Here is a 23,955-nt window from a genome sequence, read left to right as displayed (position 1 = left end):
TGTGTGCTATGATGAGTGCTGTGAATTGTGTAAGACTGATGAATCACAGACCTGTAACCCTGAAGCAAATAATACATTATATGTTAATTTTTAAAAAAAGAAAGAAATGCAGAAAACAAAACCTATTAGTCTCAAAGGTAGTTTGTTAAAGGAAATGAAGAAAGGTGCTGAGGAAAAGGGGGAGTGCCCTAAAATTCTGTTTTTATAATTTTATTTTTTATAAACATATAATATATTTTTATCCCCAGGGGTACAGGTCTGTGAACCGCCAGGTTTATAAAATTCTTAAGAGTACAGAGATTACCATCATGCCAATGTAGAAGTGACTCTGACTTGATGTTGCAGAATTTTGTTAAAAATCATTCTTCTGTCTTGAAAACAGTCTTTCTCATAACATGTGTTCAGTTTTTCAGGCTCACTAGATGTTAGGATCAATTTAAAGCAATTTAAAGATGATTTTCATCTTTCTATACTTTATCAAATACAAAGCTTACCTGAAAAATATTAAAGTACAGTAAACATTAAATATATTGTCAACTTTAATATTACTTACTTTGTGAGTTTTGTAGTACAATGGTTGATATTTGCAAAATATGCACAGAATCAGTAAAAGACTCATGTTAATTTATTTGGAACCTTTTTTACAACCAAAAAAGGAGTTGCATCAGTTACTTGCATACTTTAAAGTTTAACACAAACATTTCCCTTGTAGATATCCCAGTTCTTATGTAAGCATGTAAGTTATCTTCATGATTATAGTAGGCTAAAAAGGGACTACAGTACTAACAGCATGTTAGTTTAAGAATCATGTTTCTTAGTTTTTAATGTGAATTTTGGTATAATGAACTGTTTTATCTATTCCTTAACTGTAATTTTTTTTAACAAACATTATATTTTTAATTCCTGTCAACATCGTTTGACTGGATAAGTATGGGAGTAGTTTGAGAAGAGTGGTGGATGGTGGAGAGACATTCTTATTAGAGAAATTTTTCACAAATATATCTTTTATGAAGCTTATTGTTACTACATAAGATGGGAATAAGAACTTTAGTCTCAAGAAATTGTTGGCTTTCTAGAATTTTAATGAGAGTAAGTGGGAGACTACATTGGGTACCTAGTGATGTAATTTTGTTTACTATAGCTATGTTATGCTGAGAAGGGGAATTTCCCAATTTGCACTTATTTCCTTTTTTTTTTAAAGGATACAACATAACCTTCTCTAAGTTTTATTTTTATAGTTTTTCATTTAAACACAAAAATGGTTAATTAAAATTTTAGAGAATTTCACAACAAAGTATGGTAAGTGATCTGACTACTATATTGGTACTATTGATTATTCATTAATGAATCCTAATTTACTAAGATTTTATGTCAGACTTTTTATCTGATCTTCTTACTTCAAAGTGAAAGCTTTTCAGTGTGTGAGAGTATGGGATTTTAAGACAATCTGGAATATTTTTTGTATTTAATCATTTGCTTTCTTTTTTATCTATTTAGACTTCATTCTTTTCTAAAAAGATTTTATTTACTTATTTGACAGAGAGAGAGACAGCGAGAGAGGGAACATGAGTAGGGGGATTGGGAGAGGGAGAAGCAGGCTTCCCAGTGAGCAGGGAGCCCAATGCAGGGCTTGATCCCAGGACTCTGGGATCATGACCTGAGCTGAAGGCAGACACTTAATGACTGAGCCACCCAGGTACCCCTAGACTTTATTCTTAATTTTGTTTGTAAAATAATGTTTTTGCATCTATATGTAGTCTCCTTATCAGTCAGGTATCAAAAAAAAACCTGGTTTAGATAAACTATTTTCCTTTATTAATATTAAAATTACCAAAAGAGTGGTTGTATCAAACATTTATTTGGAAACATATATAAGCATAGTTTATTTTCCCCTTCTTTAAGCTATAAAATTGTTTCACCACAATTTCCAGAGGCGATGGTATAATATAATTATCTAATAGTGTTAGTGTGATGTTTTCTACATTAAACTGTGCTTCCCTTTCATTTTCTAATTATAGTTTCCTGTATGTTAATTAAGAGTCTGAAGACAATCGCATTAAGGAAATGTTTAAATAAAACTAGTAATTATTAGTATATTAGACTAGAAGAATAACTCAAAACCATCATCCCTTGATTGTTAGATTATAGTGTTTAAGGTGATACCTGATAGTAAGTCTGCTAAGGACTGTAATTAAATAGTACAGACTGATAACACAGACAAGGACTCCTCTTATCTATAATATTAATTGTGTAACTGCATTTTTTAATGTTTTGCTTTATATAGCTCATTAAGTATTTCACATGAGTGATGCCTTTTGAGTTTGGGCAACCAAATTTTGTCAGATTGTTAAAGACAGAGATTATAGTCAGTTTGGCTCACCTCAAAGCCAAACCTTCATCTTCTCTTCACATCACTGTGAAGGATTTTTATTGGCAGTAACTCTTCTAATTATATTTTTTAATGGAAGGACATTTTGCAGCTGGTCTGTATGTGAGTGGGGAATAGAAATAATACTATTTGCAGTATTTCAGCCCCTCCATTGTAAATGAGTAGCTTTCCCCATAGTTGGACTCATTTCCTCTTCTCTTACGCTTTCCTCAGTTCTGGGCAGTTCTGTTTATGTCTCCTATTTCTCCATGTGACACTTGGGGATAATGGTCTACACAGAGTTCACACTCCATAAATGTTAATGGACAGACACATCATTCTTTGACTCCATTCTCCAAACGAAAAAACTTTGTGCTTGTGTGTGTGTGTGTGTGTGAGAGAGAGAGAGACAGAGAGGGAAAGGGAGAGGGAGAGATGGGGAGAGCGAGAAGGAGAAGGTCATAGTGGTCACTGTTGGAGAAAATTCACCACAAAAACAAATATGAATAGGAATCTGGCCTTTATCTCTCATAATTCAGTGATGTTTAAGAATAGAAAAAAAGTTTTAAAAAAAAGCTATTTTAGTAAATTTATGTATTCACTAGGGGTATAAATTTTACATAAACCTATTAACTTTTTTTTAAAAGATTTTATTTATTTATTTGACCGACAGAGATATCACAAATAGGCAGAGGCAGGAGAGAGAGAGGAGGAAGCAGGCTCCCCGCTGAGCAGAAAGCCCGATGTGGGGCTCTATCCCAGGACCCTGACATCATGACCTGAGTCAAAGGCAGAGGCTTTAACCCACTGAGCCACCCAGGCACCCCACCTATTAACTTTTAAAAGCTATTATTTAAAAAATTATTTAAAAAAAGCAATTGTATAAAAATTAGTGTGGTTCAAGAAACCTCTAGAATTTAGTCTACAATACTCAGGCCTTATTTTCATGGACTTAGTAAATTTCTATTACATTCAAGGCTGTTATATTCATGCCAAATGGGCTTGTAAAGACCCTCACTTAATATGCAATAAAAATTGGAGACTATTTATTAAACCTTCATTTTGATTTTTCATTCTAAACACAGGTTTTGCATGATTCTACTCTGGCTTCATGGCTAATGATGAATATACTTGATGAGGAATACTTCACTTTAAGTGGCAGTTCTGAAGTACTTGCATGGAAGGTGGTGCACAATTAAAATTATTCTAACAGTCTGTTATGCACTGTACACAAGTAATAAAATTAATGGATGCACTTGAAGTAATGATCCATTTCCTCTGGGTGCAATATATTTATTCATAGACTATTTCAGGGGTTGTTTAGAATACGAGATGTGAATGGATTATGATCCCTTATCCCTGAGATTCTAATGTGCTACTACAAAATGGCTTCCATAAGTATTGTTCATAATGCCTGGTGAGTTAGTGTTTGTATTCTTAAGTAGCTAACAAAAAAAATTAGAGAAAAAGATGCTCAAATGATTGATACTTTAAAATTTGCAGATACTTACCCTTAAAAAAGGTCATAAAACTTAAAATTTTCAGTTGGGTTAAGGAACATGTAATTTTATGAAATATACATAAAATGGTTACATATAATAGTAAAATTATTCATGCTTCAGTATTCATTTGGGAAACAGTATCCTTATTTATTCTGCTAGTTTTAAGAGACTTTGTCCTAGTAGATAGCTAATTCATGAATCTGAAGTATTGGCATTTATAATTTTAGTTTAAGAGATATACATGTAGTGGGGCACCTGGGTGGCTCAGTGGGTTAAAGCCTCTGCCTTCAGCTCAGGTCATGATCCCAGGGTCCTGGGATAGAGCCCCGCATTGGGCTCTCTGCTCAGCAGGGAGCCTGTTTCCCCAGCTCTCTCTCTGCCTGCCTCTTTGCCTGCTTGTGATCTTTGTCAAATAAATAAATAAAAAATCTTAAAAAAAAAAAAGAGATATACATGTAGTAATGTGCCATGTACCAGGGCTTTTGATCCTTCCCCCAAGTATTTTAAAGCAAACTTGAAGCAAGAGAGACTGTGTACATCCTTGTGTTTGGCTTTTTGTGTCTCTGGGTATTGCTACCCTAATGTTCATATTTGTATGAAGTAAGCTATTGATTTAGTGTTGCGTAAGTTCACAACTACACTGTATTTATTCCTTACCTATTCTAAGCTGAGAACTCTATCAGATACTGCCTGCCAGTGGAGACCTTTTTCTCAGAGTGGTTTAGAGTTTAGAAGGACAGATCTTCCTTCTCTTGTTGAGCAGGAAGTATATTCACACATGAAACAATACAATATTTACATGCAAATCCTTCATAATAAGATATCTGATTCTCCGTGGTCAACATCTTATCTTTGCCAGTGACATGTGGAAGTTTCTGTTTTTAATTTTTGACATAGTTGCCCTGTATCGTTTTAATTGCAAATGAGAATGGATGTACGGGCAAATATTTGAAGCTTAGCTAATATACTCATCAATTTATCACTGGTTGATATGATTTCTTTTAAAAATGTCTACACACACTTTCTATATCCCATATTAGTGCCATATTTTATAAAATTAGCACTAACTTTAAAAATATTAGTCATTGATTTTTTTATAAATGCCCCCTTTCAGTCATTAAAAAGACCTCCCCTGACCAATTTCAACATTTGAAATCTCTGATCTCTTTTCTTTTTGTTGGCTACATATTATTTGCTTTAACATTGATATTTATTATTTGCCTGACATATGTCAGACTTTATGTAACTGCTTCACACATGTTAACTCAGAACCCTCATAGGTATCCTATGAGATCAATTCTATTTTAGCCTCATTTCATGGATGAGAAAAAGGAGATCCAGTGGGATCGAATAATTGAGCCTCATTTACCCATTTAGTAAAGGGAGTGAAATTTGAACTCAGTTCTGCCTAATACTAGAGCTCTTACTGTGAATTTCTGTAACTTTCTGTTCCCCTTCATTTATCCCAATAGGGAGATCCTTCTTTTACCTATTATTGTGTTTTAATCACCCTTATTTAGTTATAAAAATCAATATGATAATTGTGTTTTAATCACCCTTATTTAGTTATAAAAATCAATATGTTAATAAGTAGAGAGTATTATAGATTTCATAGTGGATTTGTACAAAATTTGCTTTTCTCATTTATTTTAATTCCTTTTGCAGTGATGTTAGCATCTGGACATTTTTTTGGCCTGACATATTGAGCTGATAGTTTGGAGAATTATCAACAAGCACACATTAAATTCTATCCCTAGATTTTAATAGATACCACAGGACCAATTGGTAGTTCATTATAGTTTTATTTGTATTTTCTGATTAGATTAGCATGTATTATTCACATGGAAAATTACTTTATGGTTTTATTTTTTCATTTGAGAGGGGTGGCTCTTTATATGATTGACTTATGTCAGGGACAGTGAGCTCATTTCCCTTGTATTTCCTTATAATTTAGAGAAATGTTAAACAAGACTCAATGCAGTATCTGTTCATCAGTACCTTTAAATTACTTTAGCATCTCTGACCTGCCCAAACTGGAATTGGACCACCATGGTCTTCCTTCTTCTAATTGCTTATTCAAGTTTAACATATGCTGAGAATATTTCCTCTAAACATCTGATCATTTGTGTCCATGGCACATTTGAATCATTATATACCAACATTTCTCCCTTCAAATATTCAAATAATGTTTCAAAAATATAAGAAAGTTATCAATGCTGTTATAGCTGTATTTTAAAATGGATATCCAATTTAATATTTTTATATAATATAATTAAGAAAGTTACTATGTAATTTCATACATGTGTGTATGTGTGTGTAAGAACACCTAAGTTTTGTCAAGTAACTATATAGAGTATTTTATCACACAACATTACCTGATGTTGTCACTGTTTCTTGGTATGTATAGGATAATATATAGTTGGAGTGGCATTAGTAATCACATAGCACATTATGGTAAACTTAAATAGATTGAATAATATTAAAAGACACCAAATACCTAACACATAGTAGATTCTCCAGAAAGCTAAATGATAATGATGTGCTTATGTTTCCATTTTACCTTTGATAGATTTTTTTTCTGCTTTAGTTTTGTTATAGATGATTTTAAAATTATCAGATCAACTTCCATATTTGTAAATGATATGTAAGTAACATGAAAATATTTTTTCATTTTAGAAAAGTTATTTTTAGTGCTTATTTCACTTCTTTTTTATTTTTATTTATTTTTTTAAACTTTTTTTTTAAGATTTTATTTATTTATTTGACAGACAGGAATCACAAATAGGCAGAGAGGCAGGTAGAGAGAGAGAGAGAGAGAGGAAGAAGCAGGCTCCCTGCTGAGCAGAGAACCCGATGTGGGACTCAATCCCAGGACCCTGAGATCATGACCTGAGCCGAAGGCAGAGGCTCAACCCACTGAGCCACCCAGGCGCCCCATCACTTCTTTGGACCCATGGAAAATTGCACTGCCTTTCTATAGCAGAAATAGAGAATTACTGCATTTTGATAAAAACCCCTTTCTTTTTTTATTAAAATCCAAATAATAACATTTCAGCTAATTCCCAAACCATTTAAAAAACACAGAGGTTAGTGTTTCAATGTACATTTCAATAGCATACATGATATTTAACAATTACTTGGAATCCTCCAAAAGATTTTTTTGTCTGTGATCAATCTTCCAATTCCCTTCAGAGATTTGACCCTTTTTGTTTTGATTTAAATATATTCTAGTCTTCTACACCTTATGTGTCCTTATTTATTATTTTATTACATGCATGCTCTTGATAAGATGCATCTCTAATAATTTACAATCAGTAATCAAAAATCCTGTTGGTACTTCTATTTCTTTATCAGTAAATGATTTGTTCAAAATCCTTCATGAGATGAATACTTTTAAACTTGAGACACATGGGTTTTCAGATGTCTTGCAGTCTGTGGCTTCAGTGGATATATTTTAAAAATCTTCTTTCTAGAGGGTGTTAATGCTGACAGCATCAAACAAGCCTCAGAACAACTGAACAGCCGGTGGATAGAGTTCTGCCAATTGCTAAGCGAGAGACTTAACTGGCTGGAGTATCAGAACAACATCATCACTTTCTATAATCAGCTACAACAATTGGAGCAGATGACAACTACTGCTGAAAACTGGTTGAAAACCCAGCCCACCACCACATCAGAGCCAACAGTAATTAAAAGCCAGTTAAAAATGTGTAAGGTAAGATTCTTTCCTCCTTTTTGGATCATGATCAAAAGGAATTTCTTGGCAATCTCCAGAAGAATAGCAAATTATTTAATAAAAAAAATCCCTCTGAAGGGTTTAAACACAATAAAGGTCAAAATCTAAGTGAAGAAAATGAGTTTAAATAGATAATGTATGATGACTGGATCCTAAAAAAGTAGATTTAGAGTACTTACACATGGCTAATTGATTTTGTCAGTTTGCAGAATGGTGAAGCAGTTTGGGAGTATGGAAACTACACATATCCTATGAGAAATGGCCAGTAATTTGGAGCTCATTTTTATGGCAGCTCATGTGCTAAAAACAAAACTCATTCATATGTTAAAAAAGTGGAATCTACACAAACACAAGCAGTCGATGTACTGTTTAATTGGATATATGAGGAACATCTTTAAAATTGACAGTTCACTCAAATTAGGATAATTTGAGGAAGGTTTCTGTACCAAAATATTTCATCAGTGTGCTTGGAATATAGAGGAACCATAAGGCATAGTACAGTAACCCTGCATCAGAGCTGTAACTTCTGAGGCCCAAAAGGATTAGAGATAGAGAAGTTACGGAAACCTAGAAGGAGTGAATTGGGCACCCATTGTAAAGACAGCCTTAAGAGCCAGCCCACATGCTATCACAGGAATGGATCCAGAAAAATCAATATGCTATTTCACTCTCCTCCCTGCCTCTAGAACCTGAATCTGGACAGGGATCCCCATTGGCTAAACTTAATCATTAGGCACAGTACAAAGAGCCCTAGTTTATAAGCGTCATTCTCCTGAGTTCTAGAAGTGGGCAGTGCATCCAGAGGGCCAAACAAGGTATAACTGGCACCAAGGAACCTGAGAAAGAGATTAAAAGAGTGTGTTTACAAATGTAAGAAAACCAGAGTTACACAATAATGAAGATCACTTGAACTTTTTGTATGGTTACTATGAGCTGAATGCTTTTCTTGGAAAGTGAGAAACTGGATAAATGAAATGGTTTCTAGGATGAACCTCAGTGATAGACTGAGATGGCTAGGTTTAATCTAAGAAGCAGGGAATGGAGGTTAATATGCATACTTTGAAAAGAATGGTTTAAATAATGGGAGATTGAAGATGGAGAGGTGACAAGGTTGCTTTGGAGGTGGTATTAATCCCAGGAAGGGATGGGAAATTCAAAGATACTTTGAAGGGAAAAGCAGTTGAAGGACCTGAAGATTTTTTATCTCATATTGGTTCTGCAGATTTACGAGGAAATGACAAACTCAGGAAATACATTTTTAGATAAAGAATATAGGACAGAAAGGCACTGAGTTTTTTCATACAAATATGCAAATTAAGCGAGTTTCTATACTTCAAGACACATTTTGCTGTTAATAGAATCTGTGACTTTTGTTTTTCCTATGAATCCATGGAATACGCCACCTACATTATTTCTTGTAACAAAATCTGATGATCTTACCTTAACCTGTTTGTTGAAATTCAGGTATAAAAATTAACTATAAAATCTAAAAAATACATTCATCCATAAAATAGTCAACATCCCTAGTGTTGCTGAGAGTGATACTAAGTGTATTAACTTGGTTCAACTGCCTGACAGATACCATAGGGTATCTGTGGCTTAAACACAACCACCTCCAAAGAGCTGAAGGAAGGCCAATGTGAATATTGGACAGAGAGGTGTGAGGGGTGGGAATAAGATGAAAAATGGAGTCCAAAAGACAGGCATATAGGAGACAAAGCAAGGACTCTTGGGACCTGGAGTATTTTGGTCTTTATCTGAGGAGCAAATGGAGATCATTGGTGGTTAACAAATCTTAAATATTCTCTCGAGGTTGAGGAAGTCATCCTGAGTGAAGTTATTTCTTTTTTCTGCATTCAGTCAGAAGATTCCAAATTTTGATGACATAATTCCATTCTTCTTCATCACTCCTTACTCTTTTTCTCTGCACCTTTGGTTGCTATTAACTTGATGAGTCACTTGGGGTAAAATATTTAGCAGGAAAAGATCAGACTCATTCACACAAAAGTTAACATATTATTTTGCTATGATTAACACTAGGTAAATAAATTATTCCATCTTGTTTGTCAGTGCATTCTGTTATTTGGAGATGTTTTCTAAGATTAGACAGCAGTGTTAGCTCCAAATATAATGCTTGCCAGAACTGGTTCTTCTTATGGGGGTTAGAGAACCCTTTGGGAATTGGAAGAAATCCATGGACGCTTTTCCAAGAAAAATGAAAAAGTTTTTCCATCAGATAAACACAAAATTTTGAAGGATAAACAGACTCAGGGAAGATGCCTTACTCAGGAGGACTAATCACATTAAGGCCCTTTTGTGGAAATAATGAGTAATTGCTAACATCTTTTAAATGTTAAATATTTCAAGTCAAAATGATCTCTCTTAAGACTTACTCTCAGAACTTTAAGGTGTGAATTGAACATTTGCCCAAATGTTTTATTAGTTTCCAAGTCCCCTTTGTTTTACAGAACACACTTTACTATACTGCAGGTTCCTTCGATAGCCCCCTAAACAGGAAGAATGACGGCCCTCCATCTGGCCAAATGTAAATCAGGTTCTTAAATGTTTCACAGCAGATGCCAATGCTACCATTTGTAAGCCTAGTGTACAAAGTGCATGTCTTTAATTCTATAATCAAAACACAGAGTATTACCCTTTAGCTCTTGTCTTATCCTTCACATGTTGATATGCACCTACCTTCTAGCTCTTGATTGAGAGGCTTTATATTAGAATAGGAGATAGGGTCTTCTCCCTATTTATATACATGGCTTTAATTTTCACCTACCAAAATAATTTGGTTATCAGAGATTAACCTACCTGAATCAATTCTTATGTTATAACCACATAGCAACATTCCTCTGAAAGTTACCTTTTATCTTCTAAAAATTGTTAAAATGACAGTGCCCAGCAGGTAGTCCTGCTCCTATGAAAGAACCTTGGGATATATTTATCTTACTAAATCTTAACACAAAACTTACTCTCTCTAAAACAGTATGCATGCATCCAAAAACTAACTTGTTCTTTTTTTTTTCTTTTTTTTTTTCTTTTCACTTTGACTCCCTGGAAGCTCAGATTTACATTTAGTTCGTAATTACTGTAATTCTCTGCATTTTCCCCTCCTCCTAATTGGCTTGTTATCTGATTTTAAAATTTCAATTGTCCTTTTTTTTTCATTTTAAATGATAAATAATCCTGAAGTACTTTTTTCTGAAGGTAGCAGCCTATGTGTGAATCGTTAAGTAAGCAGTCATGGTAATAATACTTAAATAAAGAGCATTTGGACATTCTGTTTGAATTCCAATTATATGTGTAGCAGAGACATATGAATGGCAGCTTCACTGGAAACAAAAGAGAATGAAAACATTCTCATTTGAACAGCAGTGTTCCAAAGAAATATAATGCAAACCATGAATTTGAGCCACATAAGTAGTTTTAAATGTTCTAGAAACAATACTAAAAGAGGAAAGAGAAACAGGTAAATGAATTTCAGTAATGCATGCTATTTAAAATGGTAAATTGAAAATATTACCATATCAAGATTCAATCAGTATTTAGAACTATGAGTTAATATTTGTATATTTTAATACTAAGTCTTCAAAATTCAGTGTATGTTTTATAATGACAGCACATCTGAATTTGGACTGGCCACATTTCAGGTTTTCAGTAGCCACATGTGACTAGTAACTACTATATTGCACAGCAGTGGGTCTATATGATTTTATCATCTAAACTAGAGTACTCTTTGAGAGTGCAAGGAGGTATTATTAATAGTTACACCAGGACAAGAAAAGCAGAACAAACTCCACCCTAACTGAAACAGTGGTAATTGCTTGTTCAGTCAGAAGAAGTAATGTGACCATATAAAAGATAGATAATTACAGATATAAATATGTGCATGTTTACGTAAGTATTACATAGCTTATGTAATCTATGAAATATCAGTATATGAAGATAAATTTGTAATGTAGTAGGTATGTCTGTAGATAGATATACTTTATATCCTTCACAAGTGAATTTAAAGAAAAATATTGTTCGTTAAACAAGCTTAGAATTTGGAGCAAAGGCACAATATTTTGAGATAAGAGGGGTACAGAGGAACATTCATGTCTGATTGATTGAGAGGATATAAGGTCATTAATAGCATTTTTCAAGTGCACATTCACACCCGTTAATGCTGGAAATGATGTGATTTTGAAATTTAAAGACAGCTCTATATGATGGTATTTGTTGAGTGAAGAGCCAAGGTATTTTTAAATTTTTTTGATAAGGGCAATAAGCTAAGTTTGCATCCCTGCCTTCTAACACCTTTCTTTGCAAAAATGAAATCTATGCAAAATAAAAGTTTTCTTTGTTTTAATACTCTAAACTACGGTACAGGATGAAGTCCACCAGCTGTCAGCTCTTCAGCCTCAAATCGAACGATTAAAAATTCAAAGCACAGGCCTGAAAGAGAAGGGACAAGGGCCAATGTTCCTGGATGCAGACTTTGTGGCCTTTACAAATCATTTTAACCAAGTCTTTGCTGATGTGCAGGCAAGAGAAAAAGAGCTGCAAACAAGTAAGTAAAAATACTTGAGATGACTAACTCGATATTTTCCAAATTCAGTATTTGTTGGAAAAAGAGAAAATACTCACATGAAAGAGTCATTTCTAGCAAAGGAATGCACCATCCCTACATTCTGTAGTACGAAGGAATGAGATACTATTGTTGGAAAAAATATGTGTTATATTTTTGTTTCTCCCCCTCACCTCCCATAATAATTTCATGACTTTGAGAAACAAATAAAATATATGTTTTATACAAGCATTAACATCTCCTTGGTGGGTTGCAAATCTAACAATCAAAGATTTTGAACACTGGAGGAAATAAAAGAGCAGTTGAAGCCCTCTTAGTAGGTTTTCATTAAATCCTCTTTGCTTTATGTACAGGATATTTAGCTAGGCTTCTCCCTAATACTTCTACCCAGTTTATATGAAGATTGTTATAGCTGTAACATACATGTAGCAACTGAAATTCAGCAAAGGGCAAATTATTCCCAGGGCTGCATTTCACTATTGGATCACTGTCATTATGCAGTATCCTCTTTTTCTTATTTATTAGTAAAATATAACCTAGAAGTGAAGCAGTTACACAAATGGGTACCATTTGACCAGTGAACTTTTCAAAATGTCTCTTTTGTTTCTCACCAGTTTGCTCTTAGAATATTAATAATATCTGGTCCAAAATAGTCCGACTCATCAGCTTAATTACTAAGACAAAAATTCTTTGACAGGTTTATGAGCATTTTCAAACATTAGTAAATGAGTTTTTGGTTCACCATCTCTACGTAGATATGTACATACAGAAAATTATAGAGTAAAATTGGATTTTAAGGCATTAAGATCAAAATATTTTTTTAAAATGTCTTCCCTAAATTTGTTATGAGAAGCACAAGAACATGTATTTGTTTTCTATTAGAATTTTAGTTAATTGGAAAACATGTTTTTTGACTACTTCTTTTTGTAAATATCCAAATAATTTACCAAATAGTAATTTTCTAAAATGAGTGTAGTGATATACATGAAACTTTCCCTGTTTTCCTGGTTTTTAAACTTTGATTTCTTGGTGAGGTCATGGAATGAACTAAGTAAAGCAAAAGATAAGTGCTTATTTATTTATTTTTTTTTCTGTTACTTTAAAGCCATTTTTGATGAAAGGTTTATTTTCCTGGTAGGACATCAGGTAATGCAACTTCACAGTGATGTCGGCTCCCTCTAGTGGATTTCAGTATACTTGTGGCTGAGCGTCTATAAAATCAGTTGGGGAAAAGATTGTGACTGTCCTAAATTTTCAAACATTGACCTATTTAACAATAATGCATTTCTCTTATCATAAAATCTGTAAACCTCCCTTAAAGTCAAATACACGTTAGTGGTTATATTGTAACTGCTGGGAAAAGGAGCTTATTCACTAGAAAATTATTTTAATTTATCCATACCTATTAATTATATTAAGGTTAAATAGTTTTTCTGTTAATTTAAAAAATGTTCAGAATGTTGATATCTGTTGACAGCTGAGCTTTGATTATGATGCTACAGTATAAATATATAATAATATATACTCTCTATATATACAGCCATCAATCTGCCCATCTATATTATCATGTCTTCTCTTTTATCTTTTATACATATGATTATTATTCATAAAACTGCCAAAAATTTTCACTCCACTTATTTATAAATAAAATGTTCTCCTTATACTTTATTTACCAAAACATCGTTATCAGTTTTACTCTTTTGGAAAACTTGTCTTGATAATTAATAATTATTAGTTTAAAATGGATTATATATGTGAATCATATATTATATAATTTATATGTCCATGTATAACTTATATGTTATATATGTACACCATATATAAATTATATGTATATGATTATATACAGTTCAATTATAATTGAATTATATAATTTATTTATATATATTTATATGTTATAAATATATATGTAACTTAATATATTATGCATTGATATATAAATATTGTATACTTGTATATAAAAGGCAAATAAAAAATTCACCATATCAAGTCATATTATAGTTCAGTTTGTTAATTATCATTATTTCCAAAGAATTTTTACATATATATGCTTTACCTGCAAACTGGCACAGGGGAGTAAATCTGATTTCTTATATTACTCCACAGTACTTTCAACATATTCAGTATTGAGCAAATAAGAGCTAACACAAAGGGTGGTAATCCATTCTGACTTTCAACTTCTTTCCTTTTTTTCTTTCTAGTGTTCTCAGAATGAAACAAAAACCTGACTTTTTAAATGTATTTTGAGTAGTGAAAATTGGTCTAAGGAATTGCTGCTTGGTACCTGGCAGAGATGATATGAAAAAATAATATTGAAAGATAAAATGCATTCTATATTCGTAGTGATTTTTAGTCTATAAATAAATACCTTTCATATGATTTATCTTTATTAGTCCTCACAGAGCAACCCTTTAAGAATGTTTTATTATTGCAGTGTCCCAAGTGACCTCGTGGACCTTGAATAACTGAGAGGATGAATATTAGATTGTATGAGAACTAGCAAGTATACATGGATGTTCATAGTGACATGATTCATGGTAACCAAAAAGTGGAACCAACTCAAATACCCATCAGCTGATGAGTAAAGAAAGAAAATGGCCTTCTCTATACAATGAAATATCATTTAATAATATCACAGACCTGTACCCCTGAAACAAATAACACATTATATGTTAATTTAAAAAAGTATAATGAAGCACCAATACTTGCTACAGTGTGAATGGACCTTGAAAAGATGCTAAAGAGAGAAGCCAGCTGCAAAAGGCCATATTTTATAAGATTCCATATAGGAAATGGTTGCAATTGACACACCTAGAGAGACAGAATGTAGATTAATGGTTGCACAGGGCTAGAAGATTGAGAGAGTACAATTATCTCCCAAAAGAGATGCCGGGAACCTTTCCTAGAAACTGCAAACTAGAAGGACTATGCTCTAATTTACATAAGTGCAGAAAAAAATAGTGCATGGCTTATTACAGGTGATCTCTTATTTTAACGAGGAAAGTTTTAAATGTACTTTCTACCTGTAAATGTGAAAACAAAATTCGTGCTATAGTTTGCATTTATTTCAATTGGAAGTATATGTCATGTCAGGAAAATAATTCCCTCTCGCCCCGGGCACCCACCATTCTATTCTCTGCTTCTAGGAGTTTGGCTCCATTAGGTACCTCGTAGAGTGGAATCATGTGATATTTGTCCTCTGTGACTGGTTTATTTCATTTAGCATAATGCATTCCAAGTTCTTCCCTATTGTTGTATATGGCAGGGCTTTCCTATTTTTTTAAGGTTGAATGGTATTCTGTTGTGTGTATACACCACATCTTCTTTATCCATTTACCCATTGATAGACATTTAGTTTCTTTCCATATCTTGGTTATTGTGAATAATAATGCAATGAATGTGAGACCATAGATATCTCTTCAAGATCCTGATTTCAGTTCTTTTGGATATGTCCCTAGATGTGGCATTGCTGGATTTATATGGTAGTTCTAATTTGTGATTTTTAAAGGAACCTTTGTACTGTTTCCTCTAACAGCTGCACCATTTTACGTTTCTACAAATGGTGGAGGGTTCCAATTTTTCCACATACTCCACAGTTACTTGTTATCTTTTGTTACTTTTGATAACAGCCACCCCAGCAAGTGTAGGATGATCTGTCGTTGTGGTTTTGATATGCGTATTTCTCATAATTAGTGATGTTTAACATCTTTTCATCTATTTGTTTTCATTTGTATATCATCATATATCATCATTTTATTTGTATGTCATCATTGGAGAATGTCTGTTTAAACCCTTTGCCCATTTTTTAGTCAGATTATTTTTTTCCTGTTAAGTTGTGGGAGTTCCTTAGATATTTTAGGTAGTAACCTCTAATCATTTACATGGCTTGCAATTATTTTCTCCCATTCTGTAGGCTGCTGTTTTATTCTGTTAATTGTTTGCTTTGCTGTAGAGAAATGTCTTGGTTTCACGTGGTCCCATTTGTTTATTTTTATGTTAAATCCAAGCAGTCATTTCAGGACCAGTGTTAAGAAGCATTCTCTCTGTGTTTCATTCTAGGAGTTTTATGGTAGCAATTTTTCAATTAAGGCTTTAATCTGTTTCGCGTTTACTTTTATATGTGGTGTAAGATAAGGGCAGCCTGCCTAACCCTAGATTTCTTTTTAAAGTTTTTATTTATTTACGACACACAGAGAGAGAGATCAGAGCAGAGGAAGAGGGAGAAGCAGACCTCCTGCTGAGCAGATAGCTTGCCTTTGGGCTCCATTCCAGGACCCTGGGATCAAGGCCTGAACCGAAGGCAGATGCCCAACTGACAGAGCCATCCTGGTGCCCCAGTAGCTGAAATTTCTAAAAGAATTTCAGTTGAGGAAATTCAGTTAGCTGATACATAAATTTGAAAGCTCTAGCTAGTATGTTAGCCTCTAGCTGGTTTGTAACAAACAAGTAGAAGGGTCTGAGTGGAAGCTGGGAGATGGGAAGTTGTTGCTATGTATATAGGCCTAAGCTTAGACTAGATTTGTGATAAGGAATATAAAAGAAAGTGGAGACAGCCCTTGAAGAGGTGGTGATCTGAGGAGGTGTGTGGTAGGAGACACTTTAACAAAATTACAGGGAGTGATTTGGGCTTCCTGTAGGGTTAATTCACGAAAATTTTAGGGCAACCAGCAGATAATGTTCTCTACGGCCATAATTTCAAACACCGTGGTTAGTTCCTGCTAAGATGCTGATCTAATGTGAAGCTATTGAGACAAGGAAGGAAACAAAGTTTGTCTTGATCTAACTATTCTAGTAGTCCCAGGTCAGAAAATTTATCTAGTGTACTTTTATATTTAAGTAAGGAATTTTTTTATTCTAAGAAACAATCTATGTTGCTTTTCTCTGTAACTCCAGAAAAAAAATTAAGAGAACCTGTTTGTAAATGGACTTTTTATTCTGTTTTCTTCATTGATGCCATCAACATCAAGCATAACAAACATGTTTATTTAAGCTAGCTCTGTGATTTATACCATGAGGCATAAGAATTGCTGTTTGACCTTGAGAATCTTGGGAAATAGGCTAAATGCCAAATACAGAATAAAAGATTAAAAATTTAAATATTTAATAAGACTTTTGAAGACAGGAACTAATAGGGCCAATTTTAGAAATAATATGGAAAGGGGGAAGGGCAACAAGCCCCCCAAACTTATGCTATATTGTAATAAATAGTTGAATAGTGTAGTAGCTGATACTTACATAAACTTGGGTAGAAAATTGTGAGGAAAAACGTGGAGGATGAATCAGTTATTCAAGCAGAGAATATTAGGGCATTGCTTGTGAAAAAGACCCAGATTTCAATTGATTCATTGGATACATGGCTTTTAAAAAAATTTTACGGTGATCTTGGATAAAATTCTGTTTTGCTCCTATCAGAGCACTGCGGGCCTTTGTGGGAATGGAGCTTGAGCAGCAGGGACTTGTAGCAGAAGGAGCTGCATAAGCACAAAGGCTTGAATAAAGTGATGTATTTTGGGTGGAGGATTTATGATGATGAAAAGGTGGGCTGAGAAGTTGATTGGCTGCTAACCACAAAGGTCCTGGAGTGTCAAGCTAAGGTGTTAATTTCTGTGTTGGCATCGGAAATTAAATCTCCATGCTCAGAATTCCTTACTTTTTCCAGGTTTTTTAAGGTCAATTTTTAGTGTGTTCATCATCATATATTGTAGGTCCTTGGGTCCCTTCTTCCTTCTGGACATCTTCTGCCAGTGTTAATATTGTAAAGAAATACTTGTTCTATGCCATGGTTGATGCCCTTTAATAAGGTTTGGAGTTGCAGAAAAAGATCTTTGTTGATTGCACTGTTTTTTTATCATCTTATTAACTGTGAGGGATAGAGAAAAGTTGGAATCTGCTTGGTATGGGGTTAAAAAGAAGGATAGCTTCAATATGAGAAATTCCCAAAATAGATTTATCAAAGAAGTAGGAATATACTGTTAGTTAAGTTTCTACACACACACACACACACACACACACACACACACACACTCACACACTCACACACTTCATTTTTTAAGCCATCACTAATTTCTACTTATAGATGATGAGAAATTCAAGTTAGTCAACTTCATATCCACAGCAGATGTTTCAATGTTTTAAAATGCTGTCACTATTTACAGACTACTAACATATATGCTCTCTTTCTTTCCTCAAATGGATTATTTCCTACAGCTTCTATGTAAGCTTATCCACTATAAATAGAATGTGATCCATATACATAATTTAAAATTTTCTAGTAACCGTATTAAACAAGAAAAATGAAAGTAATTTTAATTGTATATTTTATGTAAATAAATGCATCCACATAATATTGTCTTAACAAAGAATCAAAATTAAATACTATAGGAGCTTTTTTTACATTATTTTTATACCAAGTCTTCAAAATCTGGTGTGTATTTACATGTGCACAACATCTCAGTTCATACTGAGTTCAATATTCCTTCTCTCTACTCCATTGCTTGCATGACAGTTAAGTACCTTTATTTTTCCTGAGTGGCTTTAATTTTGGGGAGAGAGAAAGAGAAAGTTGTGATTTTTCAAAAAAAATACCATAACCTAGTTATGTATAACAAAACACTAGGAATCCTTCACTAGTATTCTTAGGTATGTCTGATTTAAACGAGATAAACTCTGTGGCTTATAATCACTTTTCAGCTACTACGAGGTAAATCATGTTAGCTAATGAATGCTTTTTTACATTTAGAAGGAACCTATATGAGTAAAGATATCCTTGGCTTTAATTGTATATTGTAAACCAAAAAGTCGTATATTTTATTTGCAGTACAGACCTACCCTCTAAGTCCTGGGTCCTTATGCCCAGCTACTGCCTTGCCTTTCCAGTTAAATATCTCAAGGTATTACAAACCCAGTGAATCTAAGAAGATAAACTCATAATAGACAACTCTGCAACTGGCAACTACTTCTGCTTTGGCCCCTCCAATATCAGGGACAAGAACCAAGGTCTATGGAGTTGAACAATCAGGAGTTATGGAATCATCCTTGCTATTCCCTGTCCTTCACTCATTTTCTCTCCTGTTTCTATTCAGTCTCCCAGCTTATCTGTTTTTATCTCCAAAATAGTTCTCACATCTGGATTCCTTTTCATATTCATGGTCATTGTGTTAGTCCAACCTACTGTGTTTTCTTGCTGGACCACTAATTTGCCTCCCCTTCATCCATTCTTGACACTGAGAATTCTATTTTCTATGGTTTAGCTGGAATGATTTTTCTTACGGAAAATCTAACCATGTCACTTCTTTGTGTAATACATACAATGACTTTCTTTTGCTCTTAGTTTGAAGGTATGTAAAAGGCGTTGCCTACTTACAGTCACAGCCTTATTCATGCTTATATTCTCCCTACTTTATATTGACCTTTCATTTTCTGAAAATTACACTATATTCTCCTCCTCAGAGCCCTCCATATTCTCCTAGAAGGCCTAGCAGAGCTAAATCTTGCTCTTCCCCATCTTTGCCCAACAGTTAATTTTTATGAGCTCCCAGTCTATATATGATGTTCTTAATATTTACTGTCATAGCACTCTATTTTTTGTTTATAAAATTAATTACAATTTGATCAGAACTGTATTAGAATATTATATGACTCCATGAGTAAGGTGTGAAATCAGTGAATGCAGGGATTCTGTTCTCTTAATTATTGCATCCTTAAAATATATCTCAGAGGTTGAAATTGATAATAAATAGTTTGAAATAATAAATTATATATAATATATTAAATATATACATGTATTTCTCTAATTTGTATGTATGGGTACACAAATAAAAAGATATAAGCATTTTTTTTTGACGTAGTGGTGGTCATATTTCATAGACACAAACTAACATTCCTGGTCAGGATATAATAAAAATTGTTATTCTATCAATTGTTCTGTTCCAAAGTGATACAGTTGTGGACATGATTTTGTTGTTTTTCAAAAGAATTCCAGAAGAAAACCAAAATGTGTGTGTGTGTGTGTGTGTGTCACACACACACACTCTGTATACACTATGAGATTCAATGCATACATTTTCTTTAACATTTGTTAATTTTGTCCAACTAACACCTTGTAAATTTACAAATGAATTGCATTAGGAAAAATTGCAACTAAAGAAAGTCTACCTTAGTAGTCTAGAAACTATGAAGTGAGAAAGGAGATGAGGAATAACCAAAGTCAATTTAAGCTACTCAGTGTTTAGAAACTCCCATGGGGATTAGAAAGATTCAGTAGGTGGGATAAGAAGAATGTCTAAATTCTCCTCTTGTTCACATTCTGAGCCTCACCAAATACTGGTTTTCTCCTGTGTTCCTGGCAAAGGCATTCTTGGTTACATTTTCCAACATGTAGTTATTTATTTAACAAATACTGATTCCTTGCAAGACACTGTACTGGTCATTGGGGATAGATTGCTAAGCTAAAACCACATGCTTTTTGCTGCCATTATGATTGTAAACTGGGGAAAGACACAGCCATTAATCTTAAAATCAAGCTGGTATTTTTATAATTACAATTGAGATGAGTGCTTGAAAAGAAAAGGCCAAGGCCATGGCTCTGTTACTAAGGAAACTTATCCAGACTGGGAAGGTCAGCAAAGATTTCCTTGAGAATGTACTGCTTAACACAGAAGCCAGAGGATGAATACGGATTTATAAGACTAGGGGGGTAGTAGGTGATGGCTAATTAAGAAGTAGAGAAGTCTTATTTCCCTGGAACACAGAGGGAAGTGGGTGATGAAAGATGAGTCTGGAGAGGTGGATAGTCTAAGGGGTCTTATATGAGCCATGTATGAGGAGTCTAGAAAAATGAAACAGTATTGATAATTTTTATGCTGTGGTATCTCATTGTGGTTTTGATTTGTATTTCCCTGATGCCAAGTGATGTTGAGCATTTTTTCATGTGTCTGTTGGCCATTTAGATGTCTTCTTTGGAGAATTGTCTATGCATGTCTTCTGCCCACCTCTTGATTGGATTACTTGTTCTTTGGTTGTTGAGTTTGAAAAGTTCTCTATAGATTTTGGTTATTAGCCCTTTATCAGATAAGTCATTTGCAAATATCTTCTCCCATTCTGTAGGTTGTCTTTTGGTTTTGTTGAATGTTTTCTTTCTTTTTTTTTTAAGATTCTATTTATTTATTTGACAGACAGAGACCACAAGTAGGCAGAGAGGTAGGCAGAGAGAGAGGAAGGGAAGCAGGCTCCCCACCGAGCAGAGAGCCCCATGTGGGGCTCAATCCCAGGACCCCAGGATCATGACCTGAGCTGAAGGCAGGGGCTTTAATCCATTGAGGCACTCAGGCGCCCCTGTTGAGTGTTTTATTTGCTGTGTAAAAGCTTTTAATGTTGATGTCAAGTCCCAGTAGTTCATTTTTGCCTTTGTTTCCCTTGCCTTTGGAGACATGTCTAGCAAGAAGTTGCTGTGGCCAAGGTCAAAGATGTTACTGCCTATGTTCTCCTCTAGAATTTTAATGGATTCTTGTCTCACATTTAGGTCTTTCATCCATTTTAAGTCTATTTTTGTGTGATGTGGATGGAACTAGAGGGTATTATGCTAAGCAAAATAAGTCCGTCAAAGAAAGACAATGATCCTATGATTTCATTCATATGTGGAATTTAAGAAACAAAACAGAAGAGCATAGGGGAAGGGAGGGAAAAATTAAACAAGACAAAAATCAGAGAGGGAGACAAATCATAAGAGACTCTTAATCATAGCAAACAAAATTGAGGATGGGGTAACTGGGTAATGGATATTAAGGAGGGCATGGGATATAATGAGCATTGGGTGTTACATAAGACTGATGAATCACTGAACTCTACCTCTGAAACTAATAATACACTATGTGTTAATTGAATTTAAATAAAAAATAAAATACAATGAATGCATGATCCCAAGGGAAAAGATATGCTGTGATGTAGCATCATAAATCAGTTTTGCATTTTCAAAAACTGAGTGTAGTGGTTGGTTGAAAGGAAGCAGGAGCATGTATGGAGAGGCTAGGAAGTATCTTAAATTACATGGGCTTTTGCATGTACTAGGTAACTTACATGTGAGATGCAAAGATACTTTTGATCATTTCAGAAGTCATCTGCCTTCTCAGAATAGAGGGAAGGTTGGCTTAGCGCTCAGTGGGAGAAATTTATGTCTCGCACCTGAATACAGATTAGAAGCAGTTATACAGAAAAATCATCAACAATTCAGAGACAGAAATGGTTGATTTTTCATTACACAGAAGGAGTCTAAAGAAGGGAGATTATATCAAGACCTCCCCCAGGACAGAGGCAGACTTGAGGGTAATATTAGAGTCCATTGGGTAGCTATTACCATAGCTTTTCAGATAAAAGTATTTCCTGATTGATGAACCTACATGTGGGCAATGAGATAGCTAGTTCAGAAGCTATGAACTTGGTACGTCTTCTTTCAGTTCTAGCTCCTCCCTAATGCAATCCATCTGTGAAACACCTGGAGTGTTTACTAGGGATCCAGATAGCAAAGGAAGAAATGTACCTGAACATTCTGAATGAAAATATGGAATAAGTTCCATCTATGAAATACTATAAACAGTGTCCACATGTAATGATGGCCTGGATTTTCAATACTTTATCATTTTAAAGGAATTTACATTACTGTGTAATGTAAATTATTCGTTGAATAATGCAAATTAATGGATACTTTGTTAATATTTTGGCTAAATTAATGGAAAATATCCAATTATGATTATTTCCTAAGTTCTAAAAATTCATCAAATTTATTAATCTTTTAGAATGTTTCAGTGTTTATCTTTTTTCTGGATTTGAGAGACTTTGATTTTATGCTGACCTGTGCTTTTTAAAAAGCAATGGATTCTTTAAATTTATGGCATTGATCTATCTATATACCTATCATTTTCCTTCTTCTCTCCCTCCCTGAATTCTGTGCATAGATGGATGCTGACTGAGTTATGGACAGTTATGGACAATCTATAATATTGTAATATCTCATAAATTAACTATTTTATACTTCTGCCATGCTTATGTTACCTTAATACTTTATTGATAAGCTGACAAATCTGAAAATTTTTCTTTCTTCTCATTTAATGTAGGTACAGTTTTAACTGTGTAAACAATTATAGTTGTATAAAGTATATATACACATATATTCACATATGGTTTAAAGTTTGTAGGTAACTATGTATACACACACACACACACACACACACACAAACACTGTACTCAATGTATTTTTCATTCCCTAATTTATACTTATACTTTTCATTCCCTAATTTATATTTATATATAAATTTATATATATATATATGTATACATATATATATAAAGGGAAGTATGCTGCTAAGTAATAGGTTTGACTTTGAAACCAGACAAACCTGGTTTAAAATCCTGGCTCTACTATTTACTAGGTTCTTGCATGTGAGCAAATTACTTGGCCTTTTTTTGTAGCCTCAGTTTCCTTGGCTCTAAATGAGAATAAAAATGCTTATCTCACATGTGTTTTGTAAGAATGATAATATGGATAATCATTATTAGAGTTTCTGATACATATTAAACACACAGAATTTTTTAATAAAATAAGTGACATGATGTAGTTAAAATATCAACTGCTGTGCATAATGATACTTTCTGCAAAGGCAAATGCTGGCACACAAAGAATAGCCTTCAAGGTCAATAAACATGAACTCTCCTTGATTTCTCCAAGTACCGTCTCTGTTATCATGCACACATTACTTAGCCTCTATGTTTTGTCATTTCA

General features: G+C 33.8%; 1 protein-coding gene across 4 annotated transcripts in view; it reads left to right on the top strand.

The window, feature by feature from the left end:
• DMD (dystrophin) overlaps positions 1–23,955 on the top strand; it is a 2,197,254-nt gene that overhangs the window by 847,032 nt on the left and 1,326,267 nt on the right. For all 4 annotated transcript variants that reach the window (XM_032883124.1, XM_032883125.1, XM_032883122.1 and 1 more), the window contains exons 20-21: positions 7,344–7,585; positions 11,984–12,164. In XM_032883124.1, coding sequence (XP_032739015.1) covers positions 7,344–7,585; positions 11,984–12,164 — 423 coding nt within the window. The remainder of the gene's footprint in view (positions 1–7,343; positions 7,586–11,983; positions 12,165–23,955) is intronic.

This window comes from Lontra canadensis, unplaced genomic scaffold, assembly GCF_010015895.1.
Source record: "Lontra canadensis isolate GAN:19392208 unplaced genomic scaffold, GSC_riverotter_1.0 scaffold86, whole genome shotgun sequence".
NCBI classification, from domain to species: domain Eukaryota; kingdom Metazoa; phylum Chordata; class Mammalia; order Carnivora; family Mustelidae; genus Lontra; species Lontra canadensis.
Note: the sequence above shows the minus strand (reverse complement) of the source record. Positions and strands in the feature narration are given on the sequence as shown.